The sequence below is a fragment of the Medicago sativa genome, chromosome 1 (assembly GCF_051527215.1).
Source record: "Medicago sativa cultivar Bolivia chromosome 1, Bolivia_mono, whole genome shotgun sequence".
Taxonomy (NCBI): domain Eukaryota; kingdom Viridiplantae; phylum Streptophyta; class Magnoliopsida; order Fabales; family Fabaceae; genus Medicago; species Medicago sativa.
The window spans coordinates 56,430,774-56,453,986 of record NC_140749.1 but is presented as its reverse complement, the minus strand read 5'-3'; the positions used below and the strand labels follow the sequence as shown (position 1 = coordinate 56,453,986).

Genomic DNA, 23,213 nt, shown 5'->3' with positions numbered 1-23,213 from the left:
ACTCCAAGAACATTCTGCAGTGATAGCAACGACAATACACATAGCAAGAGAGTTTTTTGGGTAATAAAAGTCATTTCACCTTCAATTACTCTTTTCTTTGGAAGTGAATAATCTTTGTTGTATGAAGGTTTAAAAACTGTTAGAAGAAAAGCAAATATTTATAGGTGGTTTTTTGGAAATAATGCAAATATAAAATAAGTGCATATTTACTAATATATTAAACTGATTTTATTAAGTGTACTATTTTATGGTGTGTAAAATAAGTGAAAATATGATCGCCAAAATAAAAATAAAAAATAAGTGAAGATATTACTATATATTTGTAGTAATATACTAATATTCAGTAAAATCAAATCATGTACCCAGTAATATCCTTATTTCATTTTATTTTATTTTGACAAAATATCCTTATTTCATGAAACTAGTAAATTTATGTCTATGTGAATCTGTCTATCAAATCATGCAACTTTACAAATTTATGGTAAAAGTCCGTCAAATCAAATCCTGATTTTATTAATATCTTTATTTCATGCAACTAGCAAAAATATGTCTAATGTGAATATGTCTATCGAATCATGAAAAGATAAACTTTTTTTTTAAGTATGAAATTCTAATTTTTGTTTGAAACATAAGTTGGATATTTTTTAATCTTTAAACCACTAAGATCTTATGCACACTTTCATGGTTATTTTTTGAGACCTCTCATTATTTTTTATTTTTTTTTTGAATAATTGAGACCTCTCATTATTAAAAGGTTTGTACTCAATTTCAAAAGTCCCTTGGTGCTTAGCTTGTCTGATCTATATATTGGTCGAGTTAGTATCTAGAGGGGGATGAATAGACACCCCGAATGTTCTTTCAGAATTTAAAAAAGAATGTTTGTCGTTAAGAGAATAATTGTTAAACACGCAGGTTAAGATAATCATTGTCACCTCTTTTTACAGTGTGACACTTTTGCATTGATGTGGCAGCTGGTCCGATCCTGGTTAGGTGTTTCAGGCGTGGATCTCTCAAGTCTTCATGAGCATTTTTTTCAGTTTACTCATTCCCTAGGTGGCATGAAGGCTTGTCGATCTTTCCTCCAGTTGTTGTGGCTTTTGTGCGTTTGGTTAAAATGGACTGATAGAAATAACATGTTATTTAATAATTCCCAAACCTCCATATCTGAGCTTTTGGAAAAAGTTAAGTATCATTATTATTGGTGGTTGAAGGCTAATAGTACCATTTTTGTGTACTGTAGTCAGAGATGGTGGTCGGACCCATTTACATGTTTGGGTATCGACTAGTCATGCTTTGGTTTTTGGTTGTAATTGACTCTTTGTTCTCTTTGAGTGGTCTCTTTAGCACATCTTGTGCTAAGGAACGACTCAGTGTTCGTTAATATAATCCATTTTTTATTCTTAAAAAAAAGATAATGATTGTCACAATAGAGAAATTAATTTGTTTGATTAAGATATTTAACAAATTAGTTGATTGCATTAATTAAGTGATTAATACAACTGATTGCACTACTAAAATGATAAACCCGAACTACCAAACTTATTCCAATATTATGGAAAATAATCAACAAATGACAAAATGATTCAGTTGATGATCCGTGATTTATATATATAGTTTTAAAACCGCTCTGAGACAGTTTGATTCTTTGACAATTGAAATAATTGAATGCTCAATGGGTTTTTAAACCTTCAAAAATGAAAAATAAAGGAGTTAAGGGTCAAGAATATGAACACAGATTAATAGTGGTTCATTATGCATTGTGTTACTTCATCAAATTTCTCTATTCTTTGGAACGGTAATAAAATGCCTCATTTCAAGCCATCTCATGGTCTTAGACAAGGAGACCAACTATCTCCCTATTTATTCATCATTTGTATGGAAAAGCTATCTGTTGCAATCAACACAGGTGTTCTTCAAGGCAATTGGGACCCCATTCAGCTTTCCAACAACGGGCCTCGTTTGTCTCACCTCCTCTTCGCAGATGATGTCCTTCTCTTCACCAAGGCTAAGAATTCTCAGCTCAGATTCATCACTGATTTATTTGATCGCTTCAGTCGGGCATCAGGTTTGAAAATTAATTTATCCAAGGCTCGTGCTTTCTACTCAGCAGGTATTCCTCAAGCCAAAATTAACAGATTCACATCTATTTCTGGCATAAGAAGTACTACCTCTCTCGATAAATATTTGGGCTTTCCTATTCTTAAAGGAAGAGCGAAAAGAAGTGATTTCGTTTTTATCATTGAAAAAATGCAAACAATGCTTGCTTCTTGGAAAAACAGGTTACTTAATAAACCAGGAAGATTAACTCTTGCTTCATATGTTCTTTCCTCCATTCCATCTTACTATATGCAAATTGTTTGGCTCCCTCAAAGCATATGTGATAGCATTGATCAAACTACCTGTAACTTCATCTGGAGAGATAATAATAATAAAGGTATTCACCTAGTTGGTTGGAATAAAGTTGCTAGACCAACGCAAAATGGTGGCCTAGGGATCCGAACTGCAAGGGAAGCGAACATTTGCCTCCTAGGAAAGCTTGTTTGGGACATAATTCAATCTTCTCCAAAACTTTGGGTGGATCTTCTATCCAACATGTACACTTCAGGTCCCAAAATTATCTACGCTATTACACACCCGAAAGACTCATCCACTTGATCCTCCATCATTCATGCTAAAAATGCTCTAAAAGAAGGTTACTCTTAGCGTGCGGATTCAGGTAGTTCTTCTTTTTGGTTTTGTCCTTGGAGCTCATTGGGATACATAGGTTTGATGGTTCCATATATTGATATTCATGACTTGCACTTGACTGTTAATGATGTTGTCTCTTCAAGTGGTCAACATTCTCAGGTTTTGTACTCTCATCTTCCCCCAGAGGCTTCAAAACTTTATCAACAACATGAACATCAAGTTCAACTCCTCCTTAGAAGATGCTTTCATTTTGACATCAAATAAAAACGGTGTCTACACTACTAGAAGTTGTTATGCCTGGCTACTTTCCCATATTAACATGGTTACTAATGTTCAACCCTCTGCCACTAGGTCTTGGATTTGGAAATTAAAACTACCAGAAAAGCTTAAATTCCTTTTTTGGTTGGTGTGCCACAATTCTGTTCCCACTCTCTTTTTGCTCAACAACAGGAATATGGCCTCTTCGGCTCTTTGCTCTCGTTGTGGTCTTGAAGATGAGACTTTTCTTCATTGTGTCCGTGACTTCAATTTCTCTAAATCTATTTGGCACCATGTGGGTTTTCATGATGAGAATTTCTTTTTAGATATGGAGGTAAGCCACTGGTTAAAGGAGGGTTCCTTAGGTCATTTATCTTTCATTTTTGCGGCCACTGTTTGGTGGACTTGGCGTCATCGTAATCTCATGTGTCTCAACAACGAGACATGGACTCTTAGTCGCCTCTCCTACAACATTCACATTATGGTAGATTCTTTCAATCTTTGTTTCAAAAATAATTCTCAAGTTGATCAAGTTGACAGATTCATTAGATGGAATAATGATAATTATTCTTGTGTCATTCTTAATGTCGATGGTAGTTGCAAGGGTACACCCGTGCGAGCTGGTTTTGGTGGAATTATCCGGAATAGTGCAGGATACTATTTATCAGGTTTTTCTGGTTGCATCAGTGTTTCTTCTGACATCCTATATGCTGAGCTTTACGCTATCTACCAGGGGCTTATTTTGGCAAAAAGCTTGAATATATTTGAGCTTGTTTGCTATACCGACTCCTTGCATTGTATCAACCTCCTCAACGGGCCACCAATGAGATACCATGTTTATGCTGTCTTGATTCAAGATGTTAAGGATTTAATTGGGAAAAATAATGTCATTGTTTGTCATACTCTTAGAGAGGGAAATCAGTGTGCTGACTTCTTTGCTAAACTTGGAGCTAATTCGGATACTGAGCTGATCTACCATGCCTCTCCTCCGGATGATCTCTTGCATCTTATTAGGATGGACACAGTTGGAATCCTCTACTCTAGAGAGTAGTTCCTTATGTTTTTTTTTTATTTATTTCTTTCTTCTTTCTTTCTTTTTGTTTATGTTTTCTTTGTTTTTGTTTTTTGCCTTGTAACCAAAAAAAAAAAGATTAATAGTGGTTCATTCACATTGTCCTCGTTAGTGGCCTACTGAAAGAATGTTCCTAAGGTTTGAGAATCAAACCTAACATCCTTATAAAACACAAACGTTTCGATGTTATATAATAGATACCAACTCTTCAATTAGGGCATGTGTTTGTGCTCACGTTTGTGTGTGTGAATTTTATGTCAAGATTGGAATAGTGCTTCTATTTTTATATATGGTGCTGCAATTTTATAAATATTATTAATCATTAAGATAGTTAACTTTCCACGCATGTTTAAGTACTAGTAAAAATAAAACACTAGAACCAAGAAAGAAAATTGAAGATGAGTTCTAACAGAACAACCTCCGTTTGCAAATCCAAACACAATCAATGGATATAAATGCATTACCCAACAAAGGACCATTAAGTGATTTCAAAGGAACCTTCAAATCACAATGAACCTTAGGTTCCGCTTTCTTCTTAATCGAACCCAATTTGAACCTCAAATTAAGAAAAACCTTCACATCAATTCCATAAATTCCATCTTTCTTCTCCTTATTGAACTGTAAAATCTGATCTGAACCCAAAGGAATCACTTGCTGAGCAGTAAAAATAGTGCTCAAAAAGCTCGTATATCCTTACGGTGTTGAAAGAATGTTCCTAGGGTTTGAGAAGCAGCAATTGTTTCGATATTATCGTAGTAGATACCAACTATTCTGTTAGGGTTTCAGATCGTGATATTGAGAGCAAGATTGTAGTTAAGTGTGTTGTTGTTGGTGAAATTGAATTGAGTAAGGGATGCACCGGTTACATTGAATTTGACAGCATTAGGGTGTATGATAAGGCAGAAGAAGAAAGCATAGATTCCTATAAAGATGATAAGATTGCATATTTTGCATGTTAGGTAAAACAAGCATCACGCATATTTTGCATGTTAGGTAAAACAAGCATCTCAACGTGCAACCGCATAGACATGCGCCGCATTCGCAACATTCCCTGGCTATGAATTGAATATCGGCCATGATTTTCTTTGGAGAAGAGAACAATTTCATTCAAATTTACAAGACGATGGAAGTTATTCTTTAAATGAAACCATGACTATTGATTGAACAAAAATATATAAATATTAAATTATCAATTATTTATGGCATGATCATGATATAAAGAGAAATATTTGCATGGAACTAATTTACAAGCGAATAAAATATTGGGATTCGTTAATAAAAATATTTGATCATGATAAAGAAAAGATAATGAAGTTAAGCGAGAGAGAGAGAGAGAGAGAGAGAGAGAGAGAGAGAGAGAGAAGCGCATTGTGGCATGGGGATCTCTCTTGATGGTAGTGGGTAGGGGTGTGCAAATTATTTGGTTAGAAAATTGCTTTTTCCACTCAAATAATGCTAAGAAACACCATAAAATGATCTAAATAACTCCATCAATACTTTTCTGTCGTCGGTCACTTATTATCGGTAGTTAGCTACTATCGGCTCAATCCCTACGGCAGTTAACTGCCGATCTGAAGTTTAACAGAACATCAATTGCAGTTAACTTCATAAGTTGAAAACACCCAAAACCTTTACAAATTTCATCCAATCTCCTCCAATTCCAGTTTGAAGAAAATGAAGTAAACCATTTCGACAAAGACACAAGTAAGTAGTATTAATCATTTTAAATGATAATGTTAGTTCGTGTAGGTTAATTTTTGTTAATTTTGGTAGAATGCATGTGGTTAGGGTTAATGTTGATATTGAAATTTTGGTAGATTGCATGTGTAGTTTATGATGTTATAGATGAATATAGTTGTTGTGAATGTTGTTGAGATTATGTTTAAGTTCAATGTGATTGTGAATGTTGTCCAATTAACACAATGAGTCTATGTTTCATACTTTGCACTCAAAGTGTTTGATAAAATGCCTAAATGATGATTACATTGATTTTTTGGTTGGTTTATGATGTTATAGATGAATGTAGTTGTTCTGAATGTTGTTTAGATTATATTTAAGTTCTATGTGGTTGTGAATGGTGTTTAGATTATGTTGTGAATGTTGTATATGATGTTGCATAAAATGCCTAATTATTCCTAAATACATTGATTTTTTTGATAAGTTTACGATGTTATATATGAACGCAGTAGTTGTGAACGTTGTTGCCTAAAAGGCCTAAATGAGCATTACATTGATTTTAGCTTTTGTTTTTGTGTAAATATGTCTGAGAACCCAAATAGAAGGCTCAATTTGGGTAAAGAGACGATGACTAGAAGCCTCTGACGGGAAAGGGAGGCGGCAAACCTTCATGTGCCTAAGAGGAGAAAAGGTCGGAGGCCCATTGATGGTGAAGGAAGTTCCTAGCCGACACAGTCACAGGTGGATGACCCGACCTAGTATTTGAATTATCAGGATCAGCTACACGATACCACGAACTGTGGTTATGATGCGCAGCAGTATGAGGAAGCGGTTGAGGGTTACGACATTGACCATGTGGAGGCTGATGCGCTGGCTGATGAGGATGAAGATGACGATGAGGCAACCCCACATCCCTTCGCGGCTGAAGGACCTCCCTTTCCTCGAGGTCCTGACGATTTATCTGTGTTGTCCTCATACGCTACTCATGTTGCAGTGTCGATGTGGTACACTACAAATAATGTAAGTGTATTTATGTGAAGTGAAAAAAGAAAATTGATTGGGCTACGTGGGGGATAATGTGTAAGCCTAAGCATGATGGGGGCCTTGGAGTGCAGGATCTTCGTTTCGTAAATCTGACTTTCTTGGTAAGTGGCGGTGGAAGTTGTTGCTTGATGAACCAGACATTTGAAAAGATATTCTCAAGGCAAGATACGGGACTTTAACCATGTCTCCTCATCTTGGGGAAAATCCAGGGGTCTTCGGTAGGTAGACTTTACAATGGAGGCGATTACTTTTTTCTCTTTTCTTCTGGGAGGTGGAATTGGTAGCTGAGCTTCTCCAGTTGCTACCTCAGGTAGGGTTCCAGGAGAGACTGGATGTTTGATGGTGGAAACATGAGTGGAGGGAAGACTTCTCTGCTAAGTCTTCTGATACGGCTCTTGTTTAAAGAGTAGTTGAGGAGGTCATTTCTACCGAGCTTGGTAGGACATTGTCTTTGGTTTAGAAAATGTGGGCTCCATCAAAGGTGGTTGTGTTTTCGTGGAATCTTCTTCATAATAGGATTCCTACCTGAAACAACCGTCTTAGGCGCAAAGTGATTTTTCATAAGGATTTAAGGGATTTAAGGTGTAGTTTTTGTGTTGGTTGTAGGGAGTTGGTGTCTCATTTATTTTTGTGTGTCAAAACCCTCCCAATTTGGAATGAGAATAGGGATGTTCATCTTCTTTTTTGTTATATATCTTGGGGCTAGAGAGTGGTAAAAAGAGGAGGTTAGGTTTGAGTCTTATTTGACATGTTATGTGGCTTTTGTGGAGCTCCCGCAATGATCTTATCTTTGTTCGGGGTCCTGTTTTTGAAATAAAATAAAGACAATATAATATATATTTTTAGAGGAGACAAAATATAATTGCTGCTAATGTTTATCGCCTTGTGATAGTAAAGGGTAGATTGAGTAACGGAGGAAGTTAAAAGTTGAAATGTTGCGTGTGTGCAGACTATTATGCAAGATCTGTTGCAAAACGTAAAGGAGAGGGGTGTACTTAGGGTGAAGATATTAATTGTTTTGGTAATTTTATTAGTGAATTTGAGTTGATTTTTTGAAGGATAGTGAATTTGAGTTGATTGACCATTGGTATCTTTAAACTTCAAATAGACATAGCTTTAAAAATACATTACTTTAGACCTCAATGATTGTTAAGCCAGCACTCTACGTAATTTGTAACATGATATTTTTGTTTTGGTTAAAATTGAATCTGTAATTGTTTGTGGAAAGTTGTAAGGGATGAATTTTGCTTACCCAAATTCCTGATTAAAAAAACGTTTAACAACTCCATATCCCAAACCTAACCTTACCATTTATTTTTTCAACCAAACCAAACCAAACCAACTCTGCTTTTACATGCTAATAACATCTTTTCAAGAAGAATAAACTGAAGTTTAGCATCTATTTGGTTTCGTACTTGGCGGAGAAAATGTCACAGGCGAGTCTCAACAAGCCATGGCTGTGTAAAGAGAGAAGCTGAAATTCTTAGCTTTCATGGTGACACAATTTTCTGTCAAAAAGCACATCTCAACAAGCCATGGTCTCCAAAGGAGAGAGGCTGAAATTCTTAGCTATCACGATGACGGAGTTTTCTACCATGATTTCACTAAAGTGACGCCATACCAAACACATGTGTGGTTTTCAAATATGAAACACAGACAAAGAAACAGACACATGGATACACCGACAGAGATAATAATTTAAGAAAACGTCATAGTGTCAGTGTCGTGTTGGTGTCAAACAATGGAACACACCTAATCTGATGAATGTCCTTACTTCGTATGTTTTCTATACATTATTTCTATACAACAAAAACACACTGGGTATGGGATGTATAATCCCTCCCCCAGAACAAGTTGAAAATCCTCTTTAGCTGATTTGAATTTATATTCACATTCACAATTCTCAATCAATAACAGCTTCAAAGTCAAAAAGTTTAACCAATCTAACATGAAATTGAAGAATGAATAATCAGTAATATAAAAGAAATACTACCATTAAAATTCAAAATTATAAACTTCATAACATAAAAACTCTCAAAGAGTATAACACCAATGGTCCAATCAAAAACTAACAAATATAAAATCACCTAAAAAATAAGCAATAGAATTGAAGATTTCAAAAATCTGAAGAACAGATCTAATGCCATAATCTCCATTTGTAATCCCAATCACATTCAGTAGCTTCAAAACCATGCCCCAAAGAAGAACCATTATGTGATTTCAAAGGCACCTTCAAATCACAACGAACCTTAGGTTTCGCATGTCCAATCTTAAAAAACCAATATTTAAACCTCATTTCAATCACCATCTTAAAATCAATTCCATAAACCCCATCAATTTTCTCCTTATCAAACTCCTTAGTCTGATCTTCATTCAAAACAACAACTTGTTTATCTTTGAAAACAGGGTTCAAAAAACTCGTATTCTTATGATGCTGAAAGAATCTCCCTAAGGTTTGATTCGCAAACTGAACATCCTTATAAAACGCCATCGTTTCAATGGTGTCATAGTAAATACCAACTCTTCGATTAGGGTTACGAACCGTGACGTTAAGAGCGAGATCGTAGTGAAGTGTGTTGGTTTCATTGAAATTGAATTGCGTTAGGGTTGCATCGTTGACGGTGAATTTGACGACGTTAGGTCGAACAATGAGCCAGAAGAGGAACCCGAGGATCACGAGGATGATGACGATTGTGGTGATGATTTTGCAGATTAAGCCTAAGATGCAGTTGAAAATGCAGCCGCAACAGCCTCGAACGCAGCCGCAGAGACAGCTGCAGATGCCGCAACCGTCGTCGTTGCGGTGTCGACGAGGCTTCGGTTGCGGTGGTGGAGGGATCGATGGGCCGTAATAAGCGCCGTTGAGTTGATTTCCGGCCATGAGAAGTGAAAATTGAAAAAAGTGATTATTCGATTTGAATCGATTCGAATTTTGAAAACTAGGTTTCATTGAAATTCGAATTTTGGAAGTGATTATTTGTGTGGTTGTGAAGTGAAGATTGGGAAATTTATATTAAAAAATAGGGTTAGTTGAATTGAGGGTATAATTGGAATTTCGGTGCTGCTTGGGTAAGTTGCAACGTTAGTGCGGTAACTAGATACGGTAACGTGTGAATATGAAGGATTGGAAGGGAATAGAATAAGCGCGTTATGTGATAAGAATTTTCAACAGAATCCAACTTTTTTCTATTAAGGAAATAAAAATTGGATTTGTTTTTATGAACAGATTTCAAATTATATTTTTGGGTAAAATTTTAGGATTTTTTGTTTTATTTAAGAAAAGTTTAGTAACTTTTTTACTTTTATTTGTTTTTGTTTAAGAAAGCAAAGAAGAAATTTTCATTAAATATGTCTATATTTGTTTTTTCTTATGATATAAGTCATGCCTATATTTTATCAAAGAAAAAAAGAAAGAAAGAAGTCATGCCTATATTGGTTATGAAATTAATTAATTTAGATTTCATGCCTTATTGACCTTTGGCTTGGACCAATCTTTATTGATGATGATAAAGTATTTTTCTTTGAATCTATTCATGATCAAGTAGAAAGCGATAAATCTTTGAATTTTAAAAGTCGGCATTAGTTTTCTCTCTAAACTCTCCCTTCCATTATCTATACTAGCTTAGAGCCCCGGCGTTGCCGGATTAGATAGTAAATAAATTTGTGTGCATGAATACACGTATAAACATATTAAATTGAAATTATTTAAAATTACAATTATAATACTAGCTTAGAGCCCCGGCGTTGCCCGGATTAGATAGTAAATAAATTTGTGTGCATGAATACACGTATAAACATATTAAATTGAAATTATTTAAAATTACAATTATAATAATATCTTAAAAATAAGGGTTAATAGGCTTTTACCCCTCTGTAATATAGGTGACTTTTGGTTTTGCCCCCCTAGGAAATTTTTTTTTTAGATTCCGTCCTCGTAAAATTAAGATTCTTTGGTTTTGCCCCCTGACCCCAATGAGTCAGCAGAATCTCCTATGTGGCACGCTGCGTCAGCAGATTCTGCTGACGTGGCGCGTTGACTGTATAATTATTTTTATTTTTTATTTTTTTAATGGGGTACACGTGGCATTTTTTTTTTTTAAAAATATTTAAAAAATTGAAAAATTAATAAAAAAATTAAAAAATTCTGTAAAAATGAAAAACTAATAAAAAATTGAAAAAAATATTAAAAAAATTCTGGAAAATTGAAAAATTAATAAAAAATTGAAAAAAAAATTAAAAAATTCTGGAAAAATGAAAAAAAATATTAAAAAATTCTGGAAAATTGATAAATTAATAAAAAAATTGAAAAAAATATTAAAAAATTCTGGAAAATTGAAAAATTAATAAACAAATTAAAAATTCTTGAAAATCGAAAAATTAATAAAAAATCTCGAAAAAATGAAAAATTAATAAAAAATTGTAAAAAATATTAAAAAATGAAAAATAATCTAATAAAAAGAAAAATAATGAAAAAATTCTGGAAAATAAAAAATTTCTGGAAAAAATTGTTGAAAATATTTAAAAAAATTCGAAATTTTCAAAAAAAATTAAAAAGATTAATCATTTTTAAAAAAATGAAATTTTTGAATTTTTCATTCGTATTTTTCGAAATTTTGTTTTCAACAATGTCTACTACATTCGTTGATTCATGTGTTCTATTATCGCCCATTATTTCCCCTTTTCTCGACCATTTAAAAATTACAACTAATTAGTATTTGCTCGAATTTTGCCGGTTCTTCTTCTATCGGGTGCAATATCGAACTCTATTAATCTAGCTTTCTCATTCACTAATGTTATGACATGTTGGTTCGTTTTATTTCAATTGCATGTCTTCAAATTTAAACTGGACCTAATACAACCATACAAAACTAAATTTTAAAGTGATGAATGCATATATACTAATCAAAATTTCGAAAAATACGAATGAAAATTTCAAAAATTTCATTTTTTTTAAAAATGATTAATCTTTTTAATTTTTTTTGAAAATTTCGAATTTTTTTAAATATTTTCCAGAAATTTTTATTTTCCAAAATTTTTTCATTATTTTTCATTTTATTAGATTATTTTATTTTTTTAATCATTTTTTATTATTATTAATTTTTCCAGAATTTTAAAATTTTTACAGTTTTTTATTAATTTTTCATTTTTTCCAGATTTTTTATTAATTTTTCGATTTTCAAGAATTTTTAATTTTTTTATTAATTTTTCAATTTTCCAGAATTTTTTAATATTTTTTTCAATTTTTTTATTAATTTTTCAATTTTCCAGAATTTTTTATTATTTTTTTTCAATTTTTTTATTAATTTTTCATTTTTCCAGAATTTTTTAATTAATTTTTCGATTTTTTAATTAATTTTTCATTTTTCCAGAATTTTTTAATTTTTTTTTCAATTTTTTATTAATTTTTCATTTTTACAGAATTTTTTAATTTTTTTTATTAATTTTTCAATTTTTTTATATTTTTTTATTAATTTTTCAATTTTTTAAATATTTAAAAAAAAAAATGCCACGTGTACCCCATTAAAAAAATAAAAAATAAAAATAATTATACAGTCAGCGCGCCACGTCAGCAGAATCTGCTGACGCAGCGTGCCACATAGGAGATTCTGCTGACTCATTGGAGTCAGGGGGCAAAACCAAAGAATCTTAATTTTACGAGGACGGAATCTAAAAAAAAAAATTCCTAGGGGGCAAAACCAAAAGTCACCTATATTACAGGGGGGTAAAAGCCTATTAACCCTAAAAATAAATATAAATGGTGAGATAAATGTCCAATGCAAGAATAAAAAATGTAACTAAATCAATAATGAATTAGTAAAAGTGGTAAGAGTTTTGGGTCCCTTTAAACATGTGGTCATGGGTTTGTTTCGTGGCCCATGCGTATAAGGAAAAAAAAATTGATCGAAAGGGAAGAACCCACCTTTTGTGCCCCATTGATTCCTGACGGAGATTAGTCATCTCTAACGATGGAGGAATATGTGAACCTATATCATGGTTCACATAATTTCTAAAACATGTTGCCTGAAATTAGGGTCTTAGAAATTAGGATTTTTTTTGTTAACGTGCTGAATTAAGTAGATTCCTTGTACCCAGATGTTTTACTCATTGTTTATTTCATGGTTGAGCAAAGTTGGTAGGACTAAAACTGTCATTTTTGTGCGTTTCTGGAGTTGAAAATATGGGGTATAGGACTAAAACTGTAAAAAACATGATAGTTTAGGGACGGTTTTGTACGATTTGAAATAGGCATGACCATTTTCGTGAGCTGGTCAAAATATGAGGATCAAAAGTGTAATTAAGCCTAATTTCAAATAACAACCATAAATTTAAACCTTGCATGTTATTCATAATGTTCTTGAATTTATGGGCTTGTTCTTGATGTTCAAAGGAACAACCTTCTTAACTCTGTAGAACATTCTGAGCTATGTCCAACTTTCTGAACTTTGTCTGAGTTCAAAAGTTGTAATGTCCTTTGATTGCTTGCTTCTTAGATTGATTTGTAATTTATTCATGTCTTAGTTAAACACTCAAGAACATAAACTAAATATCAAGAAATTAATCAAAATCCATTAATTTATGAATCTTCAAAGTTTGTTATTTTTAAAATTCATTAGGGATTTTGCTTCAACACGAAACACTTCTCTATTATGTTTGGAAGACTTCAAAAAGGTGAAGGAAAGAAATGATTCAATGGGGCCCACATTAAAAAGCATTTCTCACACAAATGGATGGAAAGGTTGAGCAACACCAATATTTGATTGAAAAGTTGAAAATGGCCCACCTTTTATTGTGGTTTATTTGTTTTACCATTTATTTGTCGTTTTCTTTTAATTTTTTCAATTCTTTGTTGTCTCACAATTGTATTGCTCTAATGCTTACAAGTCACATCTAGCCACACTTTCTCTTTTTCATTGACACCGTTGACGGTTAAGAGTATTTATATCAATTATTATATCTTTAAAAAAATGTTAGGTTAACTAGTGTCTCGAGGATACTACTTAAGAAAACAAAATATGTAAATTTTACATTGAAAACATTTTTTTTTATATTTTTAAATACTTGATACATTAGTTTTAAAAAACTCTTACCATACTTATTTTCTGAACTGGTACTCCAAGATGGGGCACCCGTTAGCATAAAGTAAAAAATAAGATGCATCTATAGAAAAATCTAACAAGTTAGTGACCAATATTAGAGGGATGCGGGTCTGCAACAATTTTGATGTGAGAGTGTCTTGATCCAGGTGCAAGATTAAAATGTCACGGTATTCATAATATAAATAAACTATAATTACTGCGAAAATTTCAAAATTGCGCATTGCACACCTTCACATATAGATGGCTCCGTCCATGGGTATGACTCTAAACATTAGATTATTTGACTAAAAAACAAAGAGATATTATGGATGGATTTGAACACATTTTATATCACACATATTTCAATACATTCTTTTCTATCAGTTGAATATTATTTATGTCCTATCAAATTGTGTAAGTCTCGTATAAATTTGGTGTAATCAATATCAATTTCAATCAATTAAAAAGAATTAAAATGTCATATGTGTGAGAGAGTAGGAGTATAGTTTATGTATCTGCTCAACTGAGATAGATTTTGAGCATTGCTAAATGATAGGACAGCATTCGACGAATTTGGATGATAGAAGAAAACCACTTGTCATACAAGGATAATGTAGAAACGGTGTGTGATGGATAAATCAGTAATTACGACTTTAAATCAGTACTAAACAACATTAATCTTAGATTTTTGAACATGTAGACAAATTATTAATTAAACCAATGAAATTAATGTGATATACAGGCTTAGAAATCAATAACATGGTACTAGTTATATAAAAGAGAAAGAAAAAAAAAAATAGTAGTAGTACCTATCATGCCAATCAGAAATCAACCTCACACTTGGTGGGATCAAATGGATCAACCATTTTCCCACTATTATTAGAACTAAGAGGAACCTTTAGACCACATTTTGCTTGGGCTTTGGTGTCACCAAATATAAAATCTCCAAGCCTAAACCTTATACTAAAATAAATCTTAATATCAATACGAAAAATTCCAATTTTGTAATCTTCTTGGAACTCATCAACCTCATCACGATCAAGCATCATCACATGTTGACCAATAAAAACAGCACTCATACGGTAATCCACACTTTTAGTATCCTGAAGTGTGCGCAATGGCCTGTTCATATCCGTGGTAGAGAAATTGTGTCCCTTATAGAAAGCGTTGGCTTCAACGACATCATAGTAGATTTCGAGTTTTTTGTTGGGGTTTTGAGCAGTGAAGTTGAGTACTAGGTTGTAGTTTAAGGTAGAGTTGTTGTCGGTGAAGTTGAATTGAGTGAGTTTGGCTTGGTTGACATGGAATTTGAAGGAACGTGGTGTGATTACGATGTATATAACGAGGATGATGAGGGAAGCTAGGATGATTATTGTGCAAAGAAGTATCCATAAGACACGGGAGAGACAGAAACAACATCTTGTGCTACGTTTTGAGGGTTGTTCTAATGGTGGGTTGGGGTTTTCTTGGTCCATTTGTGGTTGCTATATTTTGATGTGGCTTTTGTTTGTGGCGGTGAAGTAAAACAATCTATGAGTACTTGTTTGGTTTTTTTGAATGTTGAAAATCTGATATATATAGAGTTTGGTATTTCTAATTTGTTTGATTTGGTATTTCTGGTCAAAAGTATTTTGGTACGTACGGTCAAAACAAACCGCAGCTTGAGTTGACCTTTCTCAAGTATGAAATAGTTTTGATTAGTTTGTCACGAAATGATTTGCATTGAAGAATACTTTTAGAAGATTTAATTCCATCCCATACCTTATCTATACACATCAACTGTTGATAGTTGGCTTAAAGAAGAAGAAAAAAAATATTATATAGTCAGATTGTGGTCCTCATAAATAATCTTTTATCGAAACCACACCTCAAATAAATAAATAAATAAATAAGTAGAAACAAAATCTTCCTTTTTATTTAGGCGACAACAAGAACTTCCAATAATCAATTTTCAATATGACTGGTCTCCTAATGATATGGTTTCTTTAATGTTTTATTTTTCTTTTTCTGAAGGATGGTTTCTTTAATGTTAAACGATACTGAATGATGAAATGTTTTTTTGGGGTGAGACTTACGTTATCCGTTCATGAATTGGGGTAAATTATCCCTTGTATCAAGTATGATTTGATTCTGGATTAAAGAAGATGAAGATTACATGTTTAATGAAGCAGATGAAAAAGTTTGATGTTCTTGAGATTAAAATGATAATTGATTGTAAGAAAAAACAAACATGGTGAAGACTACATTATCCCTTGATTAATTGAGGGTAATGTACCCCTGATAACAAGTAGAATTTGATTATGGAACGAATGAGATGAATATCACAAGTTGAATGAAGTAGATGAAGTAGTTTGACGTTCTAGAGATGAAAATGGTAGTTCATTGTAAGAAAAAAATATGATAAAAATAGATTTTTCTTTGATATGAGTTGTTATACCCTAATTTTGGACCTAAAAATACTAGCTCCATTCCTCTTTTCTTGCATTTCAAGTCATTTAAACTGTCTCTGATCAATTACATCTTTCTCTGCATTTTATTTCAATATTACTTGCAAAATTCATATAAAAGGGTATTTTAGTCATTTCCTGTGTCCAAGCTCATTTTAGTCCTTTAAAAATTGTTTGAGTCTTTTCAGTTGGTTTGAATAAGTCTTCATTTCAATTCTATGTCAAAATCCATGTCAAAGACTGCATTTGAAGTCATTTTGAGTCAGTTTAGCCCCTAGGGGCATTTTAGTCTTTTCATGTGTTAAAACTCTGTTTAAATTCTAAAAATTGTCTCTGAGTCTTTCAAAATTGGTTTGAATAAACTCTTGCTTTAATTCCCGTTAAAAATCCATCTTAAAATTGCATCTGAGTCATTTTGAGTCGTTTTAGTCCCCAGGGGCATTTTGGTCTTTTCACACGAAATTTCGACAGAGAGGTTACTTTAAAGTACCTCATTTAAGTAGTTGGTTCGTTTTAGTCCGTTTTGTCATTTTTAATCGTTTCACTTTACGTTTATTTCAAATTACATTTTTTAAATTCAATTTTATTAATTTTTGCATTTTAGTCCTTTTGTGTCATTTTGCATTTTGGTCCTTGTCTTTTATTATTTTGCAGATTAGTCCTTTTGGTCCAAATTTGCAGTCCAGTCCACATGTCAATTTTTCATTTGTCCACAAGAGTTTGTTACAAGTCCAGTGACACGTGTCATTAGTCCATTGGTCCAATTATCCCAGTCATCAGCTATAAAAGCCAGTCATCAGTCAAAGTCAAAACACTACTCATTTTTTACACATCATCACAAACACTTTCATTTTTTCTCTCTCCATCAAAACAAATCAAAATCACAAAAATCTCATGAATATTCAAGAACGTTCTTGAACATTCATCACCAAACCACCACTCTAACCTCCACAACAAACTTTTCCGGCCACCCTAAATAACCACAACAACCTTCCTCCACCACCTTTAACCACCTTCAATCTTCATCCCTAACTACCACATTCACCATAACAACCTCCATAACTTCCCAAAAACCAACACAAACCTCACAAATTCCAAGTCGGTGCGGAAGAACAACATTCATCGTTCACGCGTTCACTGTTCACGCAAGGTCACTGTTCACGTGAATTCACTGTTCACGCAAGGTCACTGTTCACGCGAATTCACTGTTCACGCAGAAGAAGAAAAATCACGGAAAAAATACCGGAACCGCGTGAGGGAAGGGCATTACGGCTAGAAACGCGGCGGTTGAAGCAAATCGGACCGGAATCGCAAGGTAACCATCTTCTCTTTTCCTCTTTTCAAATTGTGTTCAAATTGTTCCTCAAACTTCAAAGTTAGATCTACTCCGATTGGTACCTCATTTCAAAAAACTAAGCTCGGATCCGTAACAAGCATGAAAATGGATGTTTGAAACTATAAAAAAAATTCGAATCCGAGCGGAAATTTTTTTTGACGCGGTGTTGCCGCCACCTCGCGGTGGTCGGCCACCGCGCCGGAGAAGAGGGACTTATCGGAGAAGAAAGAGTGGAGAAGAGAGCTTCACACTCTAGAAACTCTTAGAGAGAGAAGGATTGGGGGAAAATGGATAAAAACCGGTTCAGGCCTATGTATATGGCCATGAACCGGGTCGACCCGCCCCAAGACCGTCCCGTTCTCTCTCTAAGCCTTTCTGCACGTTTTTGCTGTACGCACCCCCCCTTTTCTGCATGTTTTACTAATTTCTTGCTAATTGCACCCCTGCTTGTTCAAAAATCCTTTAAAAAATTCCTAAAAAATTCTTATGTGTTCTTGATCATTTTCTTGATATTTTTGTGATGTTATCATGTGGTAAATCTTGATTAAAAAATGTGTGGTATTTTCTTGTCAATTGTTTACTATTTTTGTTAAAAATTGTGAAGTTTTTATATGTTTTTGTGTCTAAAAATTCTTTAAAAATTCTAAAAATTTTCATACACATTTCTTGATAGTTTTGTAGTATTTTTGTGATAATTTTTGCATATTAAAACTTGGAGGTAATAATGTGATGATTTTCTTGCTATTTTGTGATGTTTTGTGTTAAAAAATTTGTGAAAATTTGCTTGATTCTAGCTCCAATTTCTTGATAAATGTTTGTGACCTATACCATATGATTTTATGAGGTTTTAGTTACTGTTTAAATGTGTATGCTACTGCATGTGAATATTTTCGTGCTTTATTACTTGTTTTACAAGTTTTGTGTGTGAATAAATAATGTGAAATAGGCCTAACTTTTGTCCTAAATGCTTGACATGTTACACTCCTTTAATCCTCCTTGAGAAAACTGATTTGGCACTCTTTGGGAACTTGTTAAAATATGAGGATTATAAGTCTTGTTCAAGCCTTGCATTGTTGATGAATCTTTAGGCCTATTTTGCACTATTTTTGCCATGTTATGTAGTATTTTTCTTACTTTTGTTATAGTGATGTTTCCTTGCTTTTATTTCTTGATGTTATCATGTGCTACTAATCCTTTTGGTTTCATGCTTCATACACCATAATCATTCCATATCTCATCTCCTCCTTCACTTTAATTTCTTGCACTTTAATTTTTTTTACCAAGGCTTAGTATGTAAAAAACTTAGGAATTTTTTGTACTTTACTTTTATGCAATTTTTAATTCTTGCAAGACCATAGAATGTATCTAGGCCAATGATGTAATATGGACTATGGACTCTAATAATGTACACCGACACAAGCACCGACACATTCACACACCTCACTTTAGATGTATGGCTAGGATATGCATGTTTAGATATATGTTTAGGATTGTATGTTTAGATGAATGCTTAGGCTTTACACTTAGAAAAATCTCTTTTCCAAAAATATGAACAATATCACTCAAACCATTTTCTTAATAAACCTTGGGATCCAAAATCCCATTGTATTCTCTTTTATTTTTTTAATCAAATTTTAATGAATTTTAATCATACTTTGACTTTCTTTTGCAAAATCACTAATCAAACCTCACAATTTCACAATCTTATGCCTTTAAGGCCTCTCAATCTCCATTCTTCAAACTCCAATTTTCAAACTTAAAATCAACCAACAAAAACAAAAACATTTTTTGGAAGAGAACTACGGTGGATTTGATCCTTTAAACGGGTACGTAGGCAAGGACAAAATTCCTTCAATTCAAATAAAATAAAAATCCAAACACATTCTTCTCCCTCCAATTCTTCACTTAGAAAACTCTTAGGCTTAATATCATCTTTCAAAATAGCATTTAAAAATAAAGTGCGCGCGTAGAAAGTAAAGACGGTTCCTATAGGATACTATAGTCGTTATGGGTGCCTAACACCTTCCCGTAGCGAAAACAACTCCCGGACCTCGATTCTCAAGGGTTTTGCTTATTTTTTCCCTTCCCAAGAAAAAATGAGATATCACCGGTTAGAAAGGTTCAAACGTAATCAATGTTTGACACCCGAAAACCAAGATAGAACATGAGTAAATTACCCCCAAATCATTAAGGGGTAATGTAGAAAAATAGTTTTTTGATCATTTCAAGTCAACCAATATTTTTCTCTTTTTGGTGGTGGTCGGGGTTCGAACCCCGAACCTTGCATATTTTATGCATTGTCCATACCAATTGAGCTAAGCTCCCGAGGACAACCAATATTTTTCTCTTACAAACAAGTCAACCAACATTTTTAAAAAATAAATACTTAAAATAACACATGCATGAAGAATTCATTTTAAAAAACAAAAAAAAATTAGGAAATTTATAAGAACTTTTACTCTAAAAATTTAATTAGGAGGCTTAAAAACCTTTTTTTTTATATAAAATACCATTATTTTTAAAAAAAATGAGAAATTTGTTTATTACCCAATATGACACATACTCAATTTTATTTTTATGGTAGCCGGGGTTTGAACCCCAGACCTTGCATATATTATGCATTGTTCATACCAACTGAACTAAGCTTACGAGGACACACATACTCACTTTAAAGTTGTAGACTAACATGGTCAATTGTTTAATAAATAGGGAATTATTCTATAATTTTTTTTAATTTATAAATGGAGGGATTAGATTGATTCAAATACCCAATTTGGGGGACCACAGCAATGAGGGGTATAGTTTCATTATTATGATGTATGGTTAGAAAACGAGTCTTGTAACGCGTCTTTCCATAGGCTGTATGTGATATCGACTTCCAAGAATTGTGGTGTGTACTTTGAACTTTGAAGCGAGTACTTGGGTTGAGGATCTCTAAATAGGACTCACAATGAAGAGATAGTCTTACATAGGTACAAGCATTTAGGCATAAAAGTTAAACATGCACACATAAAGAAATAAAAATTAAAAGATAAATAAAATAGTCACATCAATTAATATCATTTTAATTATTTTCTTTAAAAAAAATTAAATTTTACGTGTGTATACGCCTAACATATATTATTTAGTGTTGTGTCTAACCGATTATTTCTCGACAATAAATCAAGTTATTTTAAATATAATTTGAAATTTAATTTGAAAATCAACTCTTTGAATTTGATTTATGAATTAAATAAACTGAACTTAAGATTACAATTAAATTTATAAACTCTTTGAATTTAACTCATGAATTAAATAAACTAAACTTAAGATTACAAATTAATTTATAAACTAAATGAGTTAAATCCGAGTTATACGTGGTTCTACTATTTTGGCTAATGAGTTAATTGGAGTTTGAAAGTGAAAGAATATTTTGAGAATTCTCAATTCTAGATGTTAAATTTTGTTTGATTTGGATATACTAGTTTTGATACGGTCTTTTATTTATGTTTTAGAGTATTTGTAATTGCACTACCAAAAAAAAAGAGTATTTGTAATTGGCTAGATTTTTTATTATTTTTTTATTTTTATCATATTTATTTAGGTATAAATTTTATATTTGTGTCTACCCATTCGACACACAATGTTTGGGATAAAATTTATGCGTATTTGGACCGATGCCACAAGTTAGTATTGGACCGATGCCACAAGTTAGTATTTGTAGAATGTGTTTAGGGTTTAAGACCAAAAAAAATGTGTTTAGGGTTTTGATCATTTTGAACCTTTACCTAAACAAGTGTCTTCAAGGAACATTTGTGGGCAAATTATGAGAAGCAATCATTGGATCTTTGAATGGCCCCATTATTGCAGGGTCATTATTCCAATGAAACACAGGTCATCTATATCACGATCACTGTGTAGCAGCTAGAAAATATGCATGGATCCGATCAAAGTTAGGGTCTTAACCGAGAGATCGGAACAACTTAAAGCACATACAATATTGACCTAAAAATATTTCAATGCATAAGATGCGTATAATATCTACCATTTAATATTTGGCACCACAAAAAAAAATCTACCCTTTAATATTTGAATACATAAAACACATTCATCGGTTCATGTCTAAAACAAAACACAATGGCAAAGATTGAACAACATGCAGTTTGTAAAATAAAAAATATTTTTTTTTGAAGAAGCCAAAATGAAATAGATTAATCACTAGGAGTAATTCATCTCGCACAAGGTGTGCAGAAAGAATCACTCCTCAAAAAATACAAGAAATGTATCTGTTCCGAAAAAAAACACAACAAAAAGAAGTAAGACAAAAGACTACTCCCTTACACCCATACAAATTAAAGGGTGTCGCCACCAGTCATTATAACTGAAAGCTGAAGTTAGCCTATTCGCCCGAAGCCAAGAAAAAGATACAAACTTTACTTTGTCTACTAATTGAACCAAATCTAGTGCTTTGCTTTTGAAGATCCTATTGTTTCTTTCCTTCCAAACTATCCAAACGCAGGCGTGCCAGATCACTTTGAAGAATGAATACGTAGATCGCGGTAACCCCGCCAAGTAACCAAACTGAAGTAAATGCTCACGAACAGAAATGTCAAATAAAAATATTAAAATGACAAACGTAGAAAAATGAAAATTCATCGAACAAATCCAAGAAATAAGTTATCATCGTTAAATGATGACCCTCAAATTTTTTTTTTTAGGTAGATAGAAGAGATGATAAAGCCACCATAAATTCACACACAACAAAGTGGAGGCACCAGGGTTCGAACCCCGATCATAACGTTCAGTCTAACAATTTCGACAATTTTGCCAGTTGAGCTAGAACTTATGAGACAATGACCCTAAAAAATTAACATCACACATGGTGGGTTCAAATGCATTCATGACCTTAGTCCCATCAGAACCAAAAGGAACCTCAAGTCCACATTTAATGTTACCCTTAGTATATCCACCAATGATGTCAGCAAGCCTACATTTAATCCTAAATTTGAAATATAGCTTAACATCAACACGAATAACTCCATCTTTCTTACTGCGTTCAAAATCAGACCCCGGATTGCTATCAAAAATCATAACGCCATATGCCCAAAGAAAACTCCCTTCATACGGTTCGTGCTCTTTGTTTAACATCGAAAAGAATTTACCACGATATAGCGTCCGTTGAAGTGAACGTTGATCCTTCGTAGAAAATGTGTCCCTTTACTTCATTGTAGATGCTGAGTTTTTTGTTAGGGATATGTTCCGTGTTGAGTACGAGTTTGTAACGAAGGGTGTTGTTGTGGTTGAATTGGGTGAGTTTGGTTTGTTCGAAACTGAAATTGAATGCGCGGGGCAGGACGATGAGCCAAAAAACGATGATTATGAGACCAAGGAGGATGATTATTGTCACAAGGAGCTTCCAAATAATGCTCATAAGACAACAACAACATCTTTTGATGAGCTTGTAGAATTGTATTTCTGCCATATAATAAGAAACTAACTAATCCTTACAGGTTAGAACATGACTAGTAAAATTAAGACTTACTAGAGAAGTAGTTTTTAATATGAGAGTTGTAGTTTTTTTATATCGTTGATGAGTGAACGAAAGATTTAAAGAAGTTGATAATTGTTAGAGAAGC

The 23,213-nt window shown here is 33.0% G+C and overlaps 1 protein-coding gene and 3 pseudogenes across 2 annotated transcripts; all 4 read right to left on the bottom strand.

Annotated features, from left to right (window-relative positions):
- Positions 1 to 4,423: 4,423 nt before the first annotated feature.
- On the bottom strand, positions 4,424 to 5,095 carry LOC146955615 (NDR1/HIN1-like protein 10 pseudogene; annotated as a pseudogene).
- Positions 5,096 to 8,734: 3,639 nt separating this feature from the next.
- Positions 8,735 to 9,723, bottom strand: LOC146955614 (NDR1/HIN1-like protein 3 pseudogene; annotated as a pseudogene). Its single transcript, XR_015017104.1, has one exon. The product of XR_015017104.1 is annotated as an NDR1/HIN1-like protein 3 pseudogene (transcript).
- Positions 9,724 to 14,636: 4,913 nt separating this feature from the next.
- LOC146955613 (NDR1/HIN1-like protein 3) lies at positions 14,637 to 15,290 on the bottom strand. The gene has a single exon (XM_085748864.1). It carries the CDS (start codon positions 15,288 to 15,290, stop codon positions 14,637 to 14,639), a length of 654 nt encoding a protein of 217 aa, XP_085604990.1.
- Positions 15,291 to 22,392: 7,102 nt separating this feature from the next.
- On the bottom strand, positions 22,393 to 23,151 carry LOC146955612 (NDR1/HIN1-like protein 10; annotated as a pseudogene).
- Positions 23,152 to 23,213: the final 62 nt, after the last annotated feature.

Excerpts from the sequence above, each read along its gene's own strand:
- LOC146955613 (XM_085748864.1), bottom strand. The coding sequence starts at position 15,290 with ATGGACCAAGAAAACCCCAACCCACCATTAGAACAACCCTCAAAACGT.